The sequence below is a fragment of the Falco rusticolus genome, chromosome 7 (genome assembly GCF_015220075.1).
Source record: "Falco rusticolus isolate bFalRus1 chromosome 7, bFalRus1.pri, whole genome shotgun sequence".
In the NCBI taxonomy this organism is placed as follows: domain Eukaryota; kingdom Metazoa; phylum Chordata; class Aves; order Falconiformes; family Falconidae; genus Falco; species Falco rusticolus.
The window spans coordinates 14,012,860-14,031,934 of record NC_051193.1 but is presented as its reverse complement, the minus strand read 5'-3'; the positions used below and the strand labels follow the sequence as shown (position 1 = coordinate 14,031,934).

Genomic DNA, 19,075 nt, shown 5'->3' with positions numbered 1-19,075 from the left:
GGGCTGGGCTAGGCCTGTGGTGTGAGAGCCGAGGCCTGCGCGACAACGGGTGTAGTTAAAGAGAAATTAGGGAAAAGAGGGTGGTATTCTTTTTTCCTCCTGTGTTCTCAAATTATTACTTTAGTATAACTTAGCAGAGGGGAGAGGGGTTTGTACATGAAGGCATTCTACTACTACACAAACATGGTATGAGATGCTGAGTACTATATACATACAGCAGTTGCATCAAATTAGTGTATGCAATCTGTAAAACTAGTTGCACACAAATAATCCTTAGTTCATCCTAATTTCTTAGTATTACAATGTCCAATGATAAAATACCATCGTTACAAGTCTTGTATTCTCATTTTCACATTATACATTTTCTGATAGGCACATATGTATATACAGTGGCTATTTCCATAACCAGCTTTATGTTCCAAAACAGCCCTTCTGGATTAAGAGAGATTGTGGAAAGGTGGGTGTTGCTGAATTTGACTTTGTATTTCTTCAGTGCAGCTGCACTCTGAAGTCCTAAGTCCATTAATTCTCCACAGCTCATCCAAAAGTCAAGATGATAGCAATGTGAATCCAGCGTACTTCAGAATACTATAGTAGCAATTAATGTCCGTAAGGTGATTCCAAGGTCATTTCAGAAAAAAAGTGGAAGCTTGGACTACAGCAGCAGCTTTACTATCCTTTGAAGACAGGTTGGGGAAAACATATGCAAGAAGTTCATAATGAGTAAGGATTTTCCAGTTCCAAAGAAATGAATTTTACTACACAAGAAATGAAGGGGTGTAAATACAGAGCCATCACAAGACACCGTTTCAAACCATCTTTTCAATATACAGAGTACTTACTCCACTTGACCATGAAAAGATATATTACATCCTGCCAATAACAACGCAGAGAAAATAGCTTTTCTGGTACCTCTCAAACAAATTGGTTATGCTTTCACACATTCATGTAATTTCACAGAATTTTTTAACTGCTGCCAATAGTGAGTTGAAGTCCACTGATATACTGACACATTTGAGATGATCATGTGAAATTATGTATAAAATATTATTTCTGGTATCTGTCCATCTTCTATTGATGTACCATTGTTGTTACCGGGTGAACTATAGAAGACAAAGCATGTTTTGCTAGCAGTAGGAGATTCATGGATCACTTTCTTCAAACCTTTTGTTCCATAGTGAGAATCAGGACCCTGAAAAACATCAGAAGAGATTAGCAACTGATTGGAAATGGGCAGCAAGACTCCCAAGATGTTGAAGTTCAAACACTACTAAGATTATTTTAATAGTACAAAATTTCTGACCCCACATCATGCAAGTTATATAGAAAAATCACAAACAGAAGCAAGTGTCCTATGTCTAAATAACAAAAAAAAGTTCCTCTGGCAGCAGATTTAAACCACTTTATTTTATCCAACTAGTAATGAATAAATACTTTCTAGTATTTCTCCTTGTCTTACAGGTTGTCTATATTCCTACCTAGTTCCCTGCCTCAGCTTCTTTTCATGTGCAACATTTTTTCCCCAACCCACTCAACCTTGACTTCTGTATAGGGAATTATATTTAAAAGGATATTAGAAGATTTTTTGTAAAACACTGAATAAAATTTGTCCATAACGTTCAGGGGAAACTTTCCTAGAACAAATAATTCTTTCCTATATTTCAGCACCAGTATTTAAAAAGTGACTGGGGGGGAGGGAAAAAAAAGCTTTCAGTTTTCTTGACTCTAGCTAGTGGTTAGACTATCCTTGATAAAAGAAATCCAATTTACATTTTGAAAGAGAGCTGCCAGATTAAATAATCTAGATAGTGCTTTTGCTCACACAAAAGCAGCAGCTTCCATTACGACTCAACCTAACTCTTACATCAAGCCAGAAAATCGGAAGGCACAACAGATCCAGTTATGAATTCCGTGCTATGGCACAGAAGAGAGGTAGCAGTCGTACAGTTTACTGTAGACTTGAACTACATCCTTCATTAGCACTAAATTTAAAAGAAATTCAAGACCTAGAAGACACTTTCCCATCAGAAGACAGATAAAAGAGCAACTCTTGCATCAAAGTAACATTTTCTTTTGTACTGTTAGGATTCTTACTTTCAATGTTGCGCAAGCTGTGTAGCAAACTGTTGGCAAAATCTCTATAGGTTCTTTGAACATAACTCTGAACGTGCTGGCTGTTCCATCACAACTAAATCCAGTATCGTTTTGTCCTAGTGTTTGATTCTTCTCATAATCAATTATCTGTACAAAACCATGAAAACAAAACATTATTTTTAGGTTTACAAGCTTGAGAAATATTCTTACCGTGCACATACTAGAACTAGATTACAAGCAAACACTTGCCTACTCCACCCAGTTTAATTGCAAGGATAGTGCAATCTCAGAACTGCGAAGTAGGTGAAATTTCCCGATACCATTAGGGTTGACCCAGCAGCGTGCTGAATGATGGCTTGTGAGTTTTACATGGGCTGCCCCAACCTGTGGGCTAGATTCAACACTGCTCCAACCAGGTTATACGATCTTTGCTTGGGAGACAAAGAACAGCGCTTAGACCTTCAGCTTCTGACCTCCACATACTACACGTAATCCCGTACTTAGATCTGCTGATCTTTGTGTATCTACACGGCCCGCATGAGGGAAGGATGTTTGCTGGCTGCAGCTAATTTGGAAAACAAGTTTTTACTGATAATGTAAGAAGTCAATGACACACTCTTAAAAGAACTTGCACTGCGACGTTTTATACAATTCTATTCTATATTCAGAATAAAAACTATGCTCGCATTACATATTATTTCTTTTGCCTTCAATTTTAGCGGCGAAAAGGAATCACTAGTGAAGATACAGTAATAGCAGATAACTCATTTTTCATTTTGGGTAGCAATCCTGATCCATGCTGCAGAAGATGGATATCAGAGCTTCAGAGTAACACGAACATTTCTCATTATCACTGTGCTAACAAGAATCCCATCAATTTTAGTATTTTATTATGAAATTGCCATATAATTTTTAGTAGTGCACAAATTAGGTGAAGCCCTATTCTAGGCAAAATGTGCTCCGATTTTTTCCCCCAGCCACAATCAATAGCAATATTAAACAGTTATAACGCTGAAGTCCTAAGCCCCTTTCACATAAAAGATGTATTTGCAATCCACACTATCACTATTTTAAGATGGGCATTAAATGTTTAATTCTCTGAAGCTCTGCTAGTACTGATGCAGGTCCAAGAAAAGTAAAGACACAGGACTGAAATACTCATCTGAAAAGATGGTGACAAGAAAGTTTCAGTATCACCAGGAATTGGGGATACTTCCAGAATAAAAAGAAACTGTGCAAGATGGATGGCTTTATCTGAACCACAAAGGTACATCTGCCTTTCAGTATGGATCAGGAGCTTGTTTTCAAGTGAATCTCTTCTTCATTCCCACTTAATATGCTTCAGTTTGCCTTCTTAGAACTACATTATTTTCTGATGGAATAAACCCAGCAAACATTCTGAGGGAGCACACCAAATGCTCTTATCTGCTAACAGGAATTTAGCCAAGAGAATCAAACAAGAGTTAATGCAAAGTAAAAATGCACAAACAATGTGTAGCATAGCTGCTAGATCTTCAGTACCAACTCTTTTGTTCTGAAGACCCAATCTAGTACACTATGCTATTCATTTACACAGAAGTATAGTTTTAGAAAACCAAACTGATGGTACTTCAAGTCAAGGAATTTGAAAGTGAGTTTTTAAACTGAGGGATGCGGAAAAGCCAACCAATTCCTTCAAAACTTCATTCCAGATACATTTTGTTTGGAACAAGGTAACAGGAAAGGCACAGCACTATTTTCTTAAGAGACAGACACAAAATTCCTACCCTTAAGTACACGATGGTCAGAGAGTAGTAATCATCAAATAGGAAACAGAAGACAAACTGTCATTTAAATAGGATGCCCAGAAATGACCTGAAACAGCAGTTCCAGCACATGCCATACATCTATGAAATCAGATAGAGACAACGGAATTTCTGTCCCCAAAATGGTTACAGACTCTTTCTTCCACAAAATTTACCCCACACCTTATATACCGATGTGATAGTACCAGGTTACAAAATACACAGCACAGAATAAAACTGTGCCAGTCATGGAATGCTAATACCTTGTTAGAAAGCTTAGAATCAAATCAAAACTGATCTCAGCAAGAAAGAGAATTCAAATGGACTGATATTCCGTATTAAAAAAGAAAAAATATATACTGCTGGAACAATATTAGAAGACTACAATCCTGATCAGAATACGTTAAGAGAGATCAATCAGGCTACAAGAGCAGGAAATACAATTTTAGTGGTGTCTTCAATTACCCACTCAGACCGGGCAAGTATCACATCAAGCCATGAAGCAGGGGTGACATTTTTAGATGCTATCATTCACCGTTTCATGGGCTTGCTAACCAATTGCTCAGTAGGAAGAAACGCAACCCTTGCTTTAGTACTGAGTGATGAGCAGGATCAGATTCAAAATTTCATAATGGAAACACTATGTAACAGTGTCCATTATATACCTAGAGACAATGCTCCCACGTGAACAACAAAAGCAAATCCATAACAGCTGTGCTAAATTTCAAGAGAAAAATGAGGAAGCTTGTTCAAAAGAAGCTAAAAGGAACAATTAAGGAAATCAAATCCTTGTAAGAAGCATGCAGACTACTGAAGGACATTGCATGCCCAAGTACAGTATCAGTACGTATCACCTATTAGGAAAGGCTTAAGAAAAGGGGAAAAATGCTGGCATGGCTGATCAGCAAAAGGCTATTACTGGACATAAACAAGCAAAAAAGAGCATCCTTTAGAAATACGAAGTTGTATACAGATTAAAATAGGTCAAACTGACACGTTAAAATGTAAAATATAGAATTAGGCAGCCCAAAAGAAGGTTTAGAAACAGTTATCTGAAAGCATCAAAACCAATGTTACATCATTCTTCCAACACAGCAGTAGAAAAAAGCCTTATAGATGCTCCCTGGCAGGCTAAACAGCAATGAAGATACAAAATGAGTACCAGCAGGATAGTCTTCACATAGGAGCCTGGAGAACAGCAACACAAATAAATCATTTACCAGCAGAAGAAACTGGGGAGATTTCCATGCTGGGACAATGTTTTCAGCAAACCTAAAACTGAAGTAACTTTACAGAAGTAGTTACGGTTAACAGTAACGTACAACCTCCTGCCTAAGACTGAATCAGTAGCAAATAAGATGTCAGTTTTCCCCAAAAGCTCTAGGCAAGGACAAGCCCCTAAGCCCCAGCACATGTACCAGGAGAACGAAGAACGTAATGAATACCCGACCAGAACAGACAAACGGTCCAGTGCACTCCAAAAGCAGCAAGAGGAGGTGCTGCTGAGGGTAAGAACAGAAGTCTGGACTCTGCTGTCCATTGCCCCAGCACCCACATCTGGTCTACTAGGGGTGCTACAGTGTACATCCCCCTTCTGTTCCTTCTGGAATCTTCTAATGGATCTGCTGTTGATGAATGAACATGTTCAAACACCACCAAATTCCAAACAGCGTATCTGCTTCCTGAGGCAGTATGTTAGTATCCTCTGCATTAAAAAAATACCCTGATCTGTTTTGATCTTCTGCTAGTATCAGGAAGAATCTCCTGGTTATATTCTGGGGTTTGGTGAACTGAACAAACAGTTCTGCATTTACCTTATCCACTGCCCTCGTGATTTTAGCAGCATTGCTCACACTTCCCCATAGCCTTCTCCTCCAGAAACCGAAGAGTCCTAGCCTTTTTGGACTCCCCTCATAAGGAAGCAGCTCTATCCCTTTAATCATTTTAGTTACCCTTTTCTCTACCTTCCACTTCTACTGTGTGAAACTGGGAACTGCACAAATTACTCAAGATGCGGGCATACCTTGCTTTCATACAGCAACACAATGTCACCTTTTACCTTGTTTTCAGTATCTTCCTGATGACACAGCAGCTTTTTTAGCAGTCACTACATGTTATGTCACTGATTTCAGAGAGCTGTTGGACAAATCCAAGATCTCTTTCCTTAATTACTAGAAACATTTATTAACGGACAGACTTTGTGCACAACTGAACACATTACAAAGCTATGAAATTCCTCTGCAGAAACCTTACAGGAATTCAAGGTTAGACTGGGCAAGTATCCTGAGGAAAGCTTCGCCAGGAGCTACTAAATAGAGAAAATAATCGGTCTCAGGAAACACCTATACTGAAAATGATTGAAGGACAGAGGAATACAGCAGAAAGGGAGAAGAGTTTCATATTGTTCTTACATTTCCCTAGTCATCTGCTTATGACCACTGTTGGGGGAAAACCACAGATTAGATTTCTGGGCTATCAGCTGCTCTTAGCCAAATACACACTAAAGCTTTTGCAAGTACTACAAGTGTAGTTTTTGCATAAGCCTATTTAAATAGGCTATACTATACCTGTATGTTAACTTGATAGTCTGTGGGTCCATGAATAGATCCGTATAATCCGAATCCCACTATGGAAATTCTTCTATTAACTGTGAACCTAGTAAGACACAAGCCAAGAAAGGAATTTATACAACTGTGATAGGTGTGTTACCTTATTTCCAGTTAAGCACGAAAAAGACTCCCACTGAAGAGTAGGGAAGTAAACTAAAAATGACTTTTTTTTCCCAATAACTTTCTATTTAGATTTCAATAGTAAAAAATACATTGTAAGGTATCAACTTTATAGGTTAAAGCTTTGCTAACTACCCCAAGATACTCAGTATGACTAAACAAAAAATGAACAGATTCTTTTTAATATTTCTGAAATAAAAACAGATCAAGACTTGGTATTTTTAAAAGAAATATGCAGCTAACACCTAATCACACTAGAATACACCCAATCCTCCAGGACTTCGTTTTTTGCTACTTTCTACTTTATGTGCACAACAGCTGAAGTTATTTTTAAAAATACAGAAAAGATCAAACATGCCCAAACAGAATCAGCATGATTGTTACTCTATCTTATGCCAAGAAGTTGAGAAATTTGTTTGTTTCTTCCCACACAGTTCTCTGTTTCTCCTCCTGATAGTTTCAAAAGCCATACCTAATTCGATCACTTGTTCCACTATAGCCCCAGCGACTCTCCACTTGCTGGAACCTGTTAATGCTGCATTCTTTTCCTCTAAGGCAACATCTTGGCCGGTCAATATAATCTACTTTAGGTTTAGGATTGACAGTAAAATGCAGAAAGAGATTTACTACTTCCCTATCTGACAAAATTCCAGATTGAGCAGGACCTGTGAAAAGAAAAAACTTCTAAGATGATTCAAAGAATTACTTTGACTGTTTTATTTAAACCACACATATTTGCAAACTGAAGATGACAATAACATTACACAAATGAAAGCATGTTGGAAATCACATATTTTATTAGTACAATATTAATAACAGAATAGCGTGTTAAGCATCTAAACACTCACAAGCAAACATCACAGAGATATCACCTAACATTAAGAAAAAGAGCCCCAAAACCCACCTGCTGCAAACTCTTCAATAGTCATTAATGGAAAACGGATTAAGGAAAGAGCTCTTCCAAGGACTTTTTGTTTGTTTCCAAATGTTGGAGGCAGTTGTTGTCTTTGACATTCTGCTTCTGCCCAGCGAACAACAGCTCCGAAGAGTCTACTTTCTCGAATACTAAGGGTATCTCTTTCTAGAACTGCACATAATGTGTCTGAAGAAAAAAAAAAAAGTTAACAGATTTAGGTCCGTTTTCATCCAAACCCGTAACTGCTGCACATGAAGTAAGCTTGAAATGTTATATAAACACTAAGAACATTGGTAATAGACATCAAAGATAACTTATGTATAAAGAAATCTCCCAACGGTGTACAGATTCCAAAGTAAAAAAAAATAATTTTCCTGCTAGGAAGGCAGCATATGAACTTCCTTCCTGATTCCTAAGTGTGTTACTATATATAATCTATGCAATGACAATCAGCATCCTAAAGAATTTCTACGGCTAAGGCAAGATCAAAACTGGAAGTGACCAAGCGGTGAATGCACACTACTGAAAAAACAAGTTGTTCATAATGACACTCATATTCTCATCCGAGTAGCCACCTGTCATTCTGGATTAACTACAGACACAAGCAGCAGTGGTGCACACGAAACCAGTTTAAAGACGCATGAAAGTCATCTTAAACATTGACGTATTTGCCACCCACAAAGCCTGAAGGTGAAACACAGGATGTGAGGCAAGGTACTCTCATGTGTTTTGCAAAAGCGAATTTTCTTGTATTTCTTACTTCTTCCAGCATTTTATGAGTAACAAGTATGAAAAGATTATCACAGAACACAAGCCTGAAAAAAGATGTGCTTTCATATTCTGAATCTTCTGTTGTTTTTTGGAATTTTATATGCCCTGAATTTAAGCAAGGCATGTTTACAATCAAAGAAAATATCATATTGGAAAGTCAAAACAGATTGGGACTTATCAAGAGTAGAGATGAACACTCATAGTCTTGGTACAAATCTCACTGAACACAAGTTAACAGACTTTGCTTAAGTAAAGAAACTTTAAGCAGCTGGAATACCTTCCTTCAGTCTGAGTTTTTCACACAGTCTAGCTGAATTGAGTAAAGCCTTAGAAACATATAGTAGCACTCAAATTAAGTATGCAAATTTACAACTGCTAGCTTTTCATACAAGGGAAAACATAGAAACCAGCAGTTTAGATATTTCTTTTAAGCAGATTTCATAAGTTGTACCTGATGGGTGCAACTCTGAATAGAGAAGTACCATGCAGCAACAAAACAGTGATTCCCATTACACGTGAAAAGCAGGTGTGGATCCCTCAGGGAGGAGGCACAACACTCCGCAAGTGAAAGCTCTGGCTTTAATGAAAGTGTAGTGTTACCACAGTGGGAGCCTCCGGACACTGCCATTAATCAAATGGGACCCCAACGCAATGGAACCCTGCTCAGGAGCAAAGCTCAAAGGAAAGCAGTGCAGGGGTGGGTAATCAAACCTGCACTGATTAACATATCATACATATGCAATGTACTATTTTGCTCATTAGCAAACTCACCGATGTAATGCAGGTGCTGTTTTAATCCTGAGATCCACAGCTGGCTGTCACATTGGTGCGCATGCAAAGGTGGGTGCAGAGGAGGGGGAAAGCAAACCACCCCACGCTACCATGACAAGGAGGTAAGATGTGCTTGGGACCCTACATACTTGGCTAGGCAAGGTGAACTACCCCAGGTTACTGTAACAAAAGCCTTCTCACGTCCTACAATTCCCTTCAGAATTTAATGCTTACCTATATCAATATCAGTAAAGCCTTCTGCACTTATTGCATCCATAGTACTTTTGTCTATTGTGTCAAGACAAAGACTAGCGAGCTGAGGTTCATCGAACAAACGAGCCTAAAAAGGTAAAGAAACACATCTTAAGCATAAATTGACAAACCACTTACCTTAAAAAGCAAGTATTTTTACTCTAGTATAGATCCAAATTAAAATAGGTTGATTTGTTTAGGTACTCTTTGTGTTTATACCTTAAAGAGCACTTAAATTTTCAAAGTAGTACATAAGGAGAACTTACTAAATGCAAATTTTCCTTCATGCTTATGGTTTAATATTGGCAATATAACTAAAAAAAAAAAGTACGCATCAAGTCCACTGTAGTGAACTGAAGCAGTGTCTTAATAAAAAACAGTTAAGAGATTCATGCAAATACACTGTAGAATAAACTGGCTCCACTTGAAATGGCCCAGTCCATTGCATATGGAAAAAAAGGAGAGAGAGAGAAAGGAAAAAAAACCCCCTTTCCTCCACATTAAGAAGCTGAGTCTGTAAAAATGCTAACAGACCAACAAGACATTTTCCTACATAAATGAGACGATGTGATAGCAAACCCACTGTGAAGTAATTTCCCACCAAATACAGATTTTCCTAGTAAATAAAAACTAAGCTTAAATTTACCTACTTGAGTAAGCAGCATAAAGGCATTATCTGCTCGGAGGTGCTTCGTTAGAAAATCCACACAATGTGCTTCCAGGGCTGGGACTGCATACTTTTTAGCAGTGTATAAAGTAGTCATGACTGTTTCTGGACCAATTTGAACTTCATCTGAGTAAAGAAACCTAGAAATCAACACACAAAACAAAACATATCTTGAGGAGGGCACTCAAGCACCACATAACTGTCTCTTTGCATACAGCAAACAGGTCAAAGATTTGCACTGTGAACATGCACCAGCTGACCATGTAGCATTTTTACAAATTAATAAGCTAGGTAAAGGGGTGAAGAAAGGCTATTACGTTAACCTAATGGCATACATTTGTTTTAATTATGTATTACTCCTTAAGACTGATCTGGCTGTACTAGTTATACATAGCTACCAAACTGTAAACAACAGCTGAGCTGCAGAATTACTGAACATACGAATGCATACTCTTTTGATTCACTAGAAGGGCTGTACTTCTAAATATCAATACGTAACCCTCTACGGCTATATTACTGAACTTAATTTACTGACTGCACACTAGCTTCCCCGCCATGAGGAGAACAGTGTCAATGACTTATACTGTGACAACAAGTCAAAGTTACCATTCTGTAGTGTTCAGAGGATAGAGAAAAGGGAGCAATATTCTAGCAGATGACCTTGACGCTTCTATTCCTGCCATAGCAAGACATTCTGGCTTGCCTCCACTGTTTGAGGCTAGACGATTAGCTGCAATTTTAGCATAAGCTGAGAACCAAAAGATAGAAGCCTCCACCAAAACCAGGGAAAAAAGCCTGTTTCCTGAGCAGCTGTTATTCGAGACCAGAAAAGATAAGATTTATTTTAATGTTCTGTATGGAAAAAGATGACTTTTTTAAAATAATTTTTCTTACAGGTGACATTGAAGATAATCTTCGCAACATTTCACCAGTTTTTCAGATAATAATCAAGAATAGCCTGTGATTTACAAAAATACATTTGTCTCAACACACACACGATTAAACATAATAAACCAGGGCACATTAGCAAATGCAGGAATTCCACAATGAAGACCAAGCCTTTCCTTCATATTTCTTAAAATTTTTTGTTCAGAACCTCCTGGAAACGAATGGCAAGCAACAGAGATGAAAAGGCGTGTTTAGAAGGGTTTTAAAATGTAACAATATGAAGTTTGTATATAACAGAAGAAACCTGTGAAAGTAACAGACTCAAACAACGGGGAGATCCAAGTAATAGAAACCAAGAATTAAAGCCTCAACTGAAGTTCTTCACTGTATTTCTTATACTCCAAAAATAATTCTAATTCTCAGTAAGTGCTAACACAACTAAATATGGCATTCAATATTAAATTTGCTGCCACTTACCAACAGGTACATATTTACCATTACAATACTCCAATCTATTCAAACAGTCAGCTCTCACATCACTTAGAAAATGTGATATTCTAGATTAATTCTTTAAACTGGATTTACATCAAACAGCTTTGAGATAGAAAGTTTAATTAAATGCCAGCTTTTTTTAGTGAAAGCTTCATACAGTTCTTTTAGAACTGATTTATGAAAGCTATGAATTATCTGTTGATGAGAATGATGGGCTGCCTTGCAGGTCAAAATTAGTGACAAATTTACTTTTAAAAACCTGAGATCTCATAAGTACAGAAGCACAAGTACACAAGTTTGTATACCAAACTGGCAAGTTGTTCATTAAAGCACTAAGATAGTGCTATTAGATTTTGCTTTTGAGATTTAGAAAAATCTGTTTTAAATGCCCTAACCTTCCCCGTATGACTTTTTAGGAGCTTGAAGACCAAATCACACAGGAGCTGAACATTAACAGGCTGTAAAAAACCCCAGCAGTATCATGCAAATTACATTACAAATTTTACTTAATTAAAAAAAAAATAATCATCAAGTTGTTTTTGGACTATGATCTTGATTTTATTCCTTAAGTTGGTTCAATCTGAAGCCAATGAACTGACACACCAGAGCAGCTTATCTGGCTTGTGGTTCACTTTCTGCTACACCTTCTTAAGAATCAGGCTGCAGTTCCAAGCTGCACTTTTCTGATCCTTGCTTTCCCAAAAATTTTGCAATTTTTTCCTCACATGATCCAAAAAAAATTATGTGGCCAAATGACAGGAAGTCAAATGTGGCAATGGGACATATACAGGTTTTTCATTCATGTGAGATCTAAGAGCTACTAGATGTTTTTTCATCCTATGAAGGACACACTTGAGGCTCTATGCTCAATCCCTCCCCTGCCATATGGCTAGATATACATTAAGAGACACCCCCCAACCTAAAATGCATCCATGACAAACTAACAGGACTTAAGCAATGAAAGTTCTGACAAAAAGTTTGTCCAGCATCTCAAAACAGTAACCAAAACATCAGAAAGGTATCAACACTATTTTCAGTGCAAATCCAAAACATAGGCCTGTACAAGCCACTATGAAGAATTTAACTTTATCCCAGCCAAACCCAGTACATTTTCCAACCCTTATTGCATACCAGTTACGTCATGTTCAGGTCCCACACTATCGCAACATATCCTCATCAACCACCTCTCCACCCGTAAAACGCCTGTAAAATGTACATAAATATCCATAAAACATTCATTGAGTTCATTTGGTCTATGACTTTGGGCTCCATCTGTTATGATAATTACTCAGGACAGGAGAGATGGTGTGTTGCATGGAGTTACTGGGCACTATTGACCTCATTATCTGTTTCTAGACATCCATCGTCAGTGGGGCATAACAACTCACAGTTACATACTCTGAAACTGAGAAAACTCATGACAAGAAGTGTCCAAATACGTTAAGATAGTCACACTGTCATTTTTTTGTATTTACTATTTACAGTTTTTGACAACACCAATACTTTTCTGGGATTTTCAAAGCCAAACAGTATTCTTTTGCAAATACAAAAAAAGTGTGAATTTGCAAAGTTAAAAGGTAGCTGTAAAAACCATGAAATACGGTAATAAAGTACATTGCTCTAGGATGCTGTATAATCCCATTTCCTGTAAGTATACAGATAGATGATAATGATGCATTCATGTACTCATAGAAGAGGAACTCCCTTCTGCCTAAAAATCCCTCTGCTCACGTGCCAAGAACTCTGTCTCACTGTTAACTCTCCTATTTGTGGCATGCCTGAACCAGCACACCTTTATGTTTATACCACTATTTTTCCTTCACTTAAATCAGTGGGGCTCAAGATCACTTACCCCTCCCCCTTGCCTTCTTCCCTCTATTCCTCTTTGAGAGACTTATAGAAACAACCTATTTAGACATCGGTTAATTTTACTGTCATCCAGGATGGGGGTCTGTGTGTGGGTGTGTGTGTATGTGCACAGTGGAAGAACACTTGTAGCGACCAAAACATTTTTTCCAAGTGACCACTCGATCATTCACTTTACGTAAGTCTCCCAGACATTTTATGCCACTTTTCTTTACTCTCAGCACTTCTTTCTCCCCTAGTCTTAGCATCTTCCCAACAGCTGAAATATTTTCACCATTATAAAAGCACATAGGAATCTTTTTCCAGTTAGTCATGACTGGACCCCTTTATGTACTGCTTGCCAAAGTCCTTTGCAAAGACATTTGGAAGACTGACTGCTAAATCTGTGTGATGTCGTCACTTTCCTTTATACTATGATCAAAGGACAAGTTAACATACTGTTAAATGTGAATGAAATTTTTAAAAATCTAATGATTTTTTTTTATTTGATTTTATTTTTTAAATGAAAATAAAAATGAAAACTGAAAGCAGAATTCTACTAAGAAATTTAATTTTCTTGATCATTGCTATTCAATTTGTACATTTATAAACGTACAAAAAAAAGCTTTAATCGGGAAGCAGATTCTGACTTTGTGACTGATACTATCTCAGCTCTTAAGGATTTATCTGTCAAACTACTGAGGTAGTAAGCTGCTTATAAAAAACTCCTGTGTCTCAGGTTCTAAAACTCTTAAGGCAAGAGGAATACTGGATGATAAGCCAAAACACACAACACAGTCATTTCTAAGCCTTTGAGCTCAACCAACTGTTCCTAAAAGTTCTCTCACCTTCCCCAGCCAATTTTAAAAGGCTCCCCTTCAGCCATCTTTACAGTTAGGATTTTAGTACACAGACAAGCACAACTACCCACCTTTCTCTAGGTGGGGGGGGAAAAAAAAAAAAAAAAAAAGGAAACCCTGAAATGAGAATTACAGTGGTACTATCAAAGACTCAGTCCATTATTTTAAAATACCTTAACTCTAGAAATTTATTAGAGTCCTCTGTCAGAAAAAAAGTAGCAACTGTAGCCCATTTTAAATTGTGTACAAATATATCCAAAAGAAAAATAATTAAAAAAAGATGTCACACTACCTTGGTGACTATCAGATGTTTAAATTGTTCTAACTACCTTTTTCTTCCTTATAAATAATTCTTGAATTACCATCTGTTTTGTGACAAAACACTAACACTGATAAAAGTTTACATCACCAGACAGATACAGACGGAATTTTAAGAGAATCAGAGAAATTTTCATCAAAAAATCTTGTCTTTTGACTTTAATTTACAAGCAGCATTTGTTGTAAAGTAATCTTTATGAAGATAATAGTAGATTTCATAAAGTAGTTCTTTATGAAACATGTCAACTACAGATAGTACCTAACAAAACACGTAAGTAAACAAAACTGGAACAAGCTGTGGAACACTAAATAATGGGTAAAATATCCCTAAAAGTTTTTGCATCACTTAAACATTTCCTTTACCTTGATGTTCATTTGCTAAGTATATTCAAAGATGCCACCTTAATTTCTAGCCAATACACTTCAAACTGGTCTTTACAATGATTAAAGACAGGTCCTATAAAAAGCAACCATCACTATCTGACAATTTACTAATGACAGACAAAAAAGACCCAACAGTGCAAGTTGTAAGTCTTGCCTCCTCTGGCCAACACCAGGAAAAAAATAACAGGTTGTCTTACAGTTGGTATACTTTCAGGACAGTGTATACAAGCATGAAGTCATCCAGTACTGGTATGTAATGAGGAAGTTCTCCTCAGATATGTTTTTAACAGGGCGTTGCAATGTGTATTTATGCCAATACAGGCTCAAAATACGGAATGTGGAAGAATGTTCTATAAAGCTGCCATGTATTTCCTACGAAAGAAGACATTAAACCTGAGATGTTTCAACAGTTCATCAGTCTGGTGATATTTAGACAAGATACAAGTACAATCAGTTTACTTACGTAAGTCCCCTGGCCATTACGTACTAGCAGCTCTACCAGCACAAGATGGCTTTTGTTTGCTTCTAACATCTCTTCATTCATTTCTACAGCTTTCAAATACCACCTTCTTATCTTTGCTTAGAACTCTCCTGTTTCCGTGTTTATACTTTTATCCAGACAACCTTTTTCTCCCACCATATCCACTTTCACCATCCAGTGTTTTTTCCACATATATATAGACAAACACATATACGTGCACATTTACTTTTAACCTGGGAAACTATTTAGCTTGAGACACACTTACCCACTGTCTCCCACTCTGCTACAGAAACTTTTCACCTTGCCACTCATTCTTCCCTAAGAATCCGCAAAATAAACACAGTTCATTTGCTAACAGCAACAGAGAGACATTGCTGCTGCATGGTGGTTTGCTGGGATTTTTTTTTTTTAATTTGGTTGCTGCAGCTCCTGTGTCCATGATTACTAAAAGGACTATGTGACTCTTCCTCTCACTGTTCTTACCTGTTAGGCCTCAAAACAAAGAGAAAGTTGCTAAGACTTTGGAGCTTTTTCCATTACAGAAATCTTGGAGACACTACATATTTATTTCCAGGCAACATTATTACTTGCTTCCCAAACGTTCATTAAAGAAATCTGTTTTGTATATTTTATATAGGTTTTACCCAGCAGAAGAGTTTCTTTGGGAAAAAAACTTAAGGTTAAGCAGTTTAGTTGTATTTATCACACCACAGCCTGACGCACAAAGAAACTGTCAGTAATTGTTTCCATGAACACCATAAATTTTATTTACTAGACCGTATAAAAAGAAATGGTAGATAAACTCATCTGTTCCGTTAGCAAGAGAATTGGCAAATGGCAAATAAACTCAGTTCTGTGAGCATGAGAATCGGCAGATCCTGTTCTGCCCAAATTAGAAATCACTAACCTATTTTACATGCTTTTTGCCATCACTGCACTCATGGTCTCACTTGGGTGGTTTGAGTTTAGAAATCAGTTAGTTACTACTGTCCCCTCTACACCCAAAAGCATCTGAAATAAGTGTGATTACAACGGGTATTATGCTAGTGAAAAGATATAACAATTTATTACCACCGCTGAAAAAGAAAAGTGGATGAATAAGATTTCAAAGTAAGTAGCAAATGAAATGAAAAGGTTGGTACGACGGCCTCTGCCCCTTCTTAGCCATGACCAGACGAAGGATGGGTAGTTGCAACACTCAGAGGAACCACGGATTCCCTTCATCTTACTTTAAAAAAAAAAAAAAAAAAAAAAAAAGAGAGGAATCAAACAGCCAGACCAGCCACCTACCACCAGCAGAGAACTTTTCTGAGTGGACAACGCGCTGCCCTAGAATGAGGTCACTTCTCCCGGGAAGAGGATGCAGAGGGAAGAGCAAGACGGAGCCAAGCGGTGCTGGCGGGCGGCGTGACCTTGCGGTCCAGCCCGCGGGGCGCCCGCGCCTTTGCGCGGCATCTCCCTCCACCGGCCCGGGGTACGACAGGGCTCCGCGGGGAGGGCAGCCGGCGGCGCCGAGCGGGGAGATGACTCCGGCGGCCGAGGGCGGCGGGAGGACGCGCCCGCCCCGCAGCCTCCACCGCGCCCGGGGCCGCCCGCCCGCGCCGCAGCCCCCACCGCGCCCGGGGCCGCCCGCCCGCCCGCCCCGCAGCCCCTACCGCGCCCGGGGCCGCCCCCGCCCCGCCGCGGCCGGACCTCAGCAGCGCCAAGAAGGCGGCGGGCTCCACGTCGGGCAGCTCGATCTCGGCCGAGGTGGTGGCCATGCCGCCGTTGAACATCGCGTCGAAGACGGCGCTGCCGGCCGCCAGGACGAAGCGGTGGGCGGGGATGCGCTGCTGGCCCGGCCCGGGGGGCGCCCCCCCACCCCCGCCGCGGGGGCTGCCCTTGCCCACCACGAAGTGCACGTCGCTGAGGAGCTCGTTGGAGAAGAGGAAGGCGAAGCGCTCCCGCAGCGAGCCCTTGGTGGCCTGCCAGTTGTACAGCGGCTCCCGCTGCAGCACCGCGCCAGCCTCCACGGCGGCGGCGGCAGCAGTGGCGGCGGCGGCAGCGCTGGCGGCGGCGGCGGGCGTCTCGGCGGGCGTCTCGGCGGGCGCAGCCGCACCACCCCCGGCGGCCGCCATCACCGCCCTGCGGGGCCGGGCCGGGCCGGGCCGCTCCGTCCGCCGGCGGCACGCGAACCCCCGCCGCGCGCCCCGACGTCAGCCGCTCGCCGGCCCTGCGCCGCGCATGCGCCTCCGCCTCGCGCAGGCTAGCGGGCGGGCGGCAAGGCTGTTGCTGCCCGGCTGCTCCGCCCCGGCGGGCGGCTGAGGGGCGGCTGAGGGGCGGCTGAGGGGCGGCTGAGGGGCGGGGCGGGCGGCTGAGGGGCGGCTGAGGGGCGGCTGAGGGGCGGGGCGGGCGGCTGAGGGGCGGCTGAGGGGCGGCTGAGGGGCGGGGCGGGCGGCTGAGGGGCGGCTGAGGGGTGGCCGAGGGGCGGGGCGGGCGGCTGAGGGGCAGTGCGAGGGGCGGCTGAGGGGCGGCCGAGGGGCGGGGCGGGCGGCTGAGGGGCAGTGCGAGGGGCGGCTGAGGGGCGGCCGAGGGGCGGGGCGGGCGGCTGAGGGCGGGGCGGGCGGCTGAGGGGCGGCTGAGGAGCCGTGCGGGTGGCCGAGGGGCGGGGCGGGCGGCTGAGGGGCAGTGCGGGTGGCTGAGGGGCGGGGCGGGCGGCTGGGGGCAGTGCGGGTGGCTGAGGGGCGGGGCGGGCGGCTGGGGGGCAGTGCGGGTGGCCGAGGGGCGGGGCGGGCGGCTGGGGGGCAGTGCGAGGGGCGGCTGAGGGGCGGCCGAGGGGCGGGGCGGGCGGCCGAGGGGCGGGGCGGGCGGCCGAGGGGCGGGGCGGGTGGCCGAGGGGCGGGGCGGGAGGCCGAGGGGCGGCTGAGGGGCAGTGCGGGTGGCTGAGGGGCAGTGCGAGGGGCGGCTGAGGGGCAGCTGAGGGGCAGCGCGGGCAGCTGAGGGGCGGCGCAGGTGACTGGAGGCCTTAGGACAGGAGCGTGGTCCCCCAGGGGCCGGCGGGGTCCACTAGGCTGTGTTTTGGGTCGGTATCACTTATTAGTTTTGTGGGGGTATCTGATAGCTGCATGTGCGGCACTTCCAGAGCCACGAAGAGGAAAAACCAGACGTGCAGAGCACTGCGAGAGTCACAGAAATTCATGTTGTTACATGTGGGGATGAATCAATCTTGCAGCTTGTCTGTTTAGGCACATGACATACAAACTCGTTTTTATAAATATCTGAGTCCTGACAATAACAGCCAAAAGAAGGATTGGTCACCTATGTCAACTGTTTCTGAAATACTGTTGAAACATTATTGACTGTTGGCACGTATACCTTACAGCTCTTATACAAAAGAAATCCATGCACCATGTGTCTTGACATGGTGTGTTTTAAACTGAGGAGAAAAAGCAACACTAGCAATAGTGAGTGTAGCAGAGGGGCAGCGTTTGTGCCTAACGCAGTAGCCATCAAATTTAACCTCCTTGGACTAGGGCATGTAGGGTGGTGAATTAATATGGCAAATTCTGACTAGAAAAACGGGATCATTTTTAGCGTACTATCTTGGTGGCTTTTGGGAAAGAAAAAGTATCTTTGCGTTTTCATAGTCCTGTCAAACCAGACGCAGTCAGTTGAAAAATAAAGTGGATCATTTTGCCATCTGCTGGAGTTCTGCTGTAAATGCAGCAGCGATTTAAATTACGGAGCTGAAAGCTATTTATCATAGCTTCTGACTTGTCAGCGTTTATGGAAGTGTATGGCTAAAAGAGGAATGGAATAGGTCACCACTCTGCATTTAGGTTTA

General features: G+C 41.5%; 1 protein-coding gene across 1 annotated transcript; it reads right to left on the bottom strand.

The window, feature by feature from the left end:
• Positions 1-86: 86 nt before the first annotated feature.
• On the bottom strand, positions 87-17,467 carry BTBD1 (BTB domain containing 1). The gene is made up of 8 exons (XM_037395802.1): positions 16,945-17,467; positions 9,968-10,124; positions 9,300-9,405; positions 7,512-7,709; positions 7,080-7,272; positions 6,446-6,533; positions 2,095-2,241; positions 87-1,192 (listed from the first exon to the last, which is right to left on the bottom strand). Exons 1-8 carry the CDS (start codon positions 17,367-17,369, stop codon positions 1,034-1,036), a joined length of 1,473 nt encoding a protein of 490 aa, XP_037251699.1. The 5' UTR covers positions 17,370-17,467; the 3' UTR covers positions 87-1,033.
• Positions 17,468-19,075: the final 1,608 nt, after the last annotated feature.

Excerpts from the sequence above, each read along its gene's own strand:
- BTBD1 (XM_037395802.1), bottom strand. The coding sequence starts at position 17,369 with ATGGCGGCCGCCGGGGGTGGTGCGGCTGCGCCCGCCGAGACGCCCGCC. Across the intron at positions 10,125-16,944 it reads GCCTTCTTGGCGCTGCTGAG|GTTTCTTTACTCAGATGAAG; the intron begins GTCCGGCCGCGG and ends GTTGATTTCTAG. Across the intron at positions 2,242-6,445 it reads ACTATCAAGTTAACATACAG|ATAATTGATTATGAGAAGAA; the intron begins GTATAGTATAGC and ends GGTTTTGTACAG.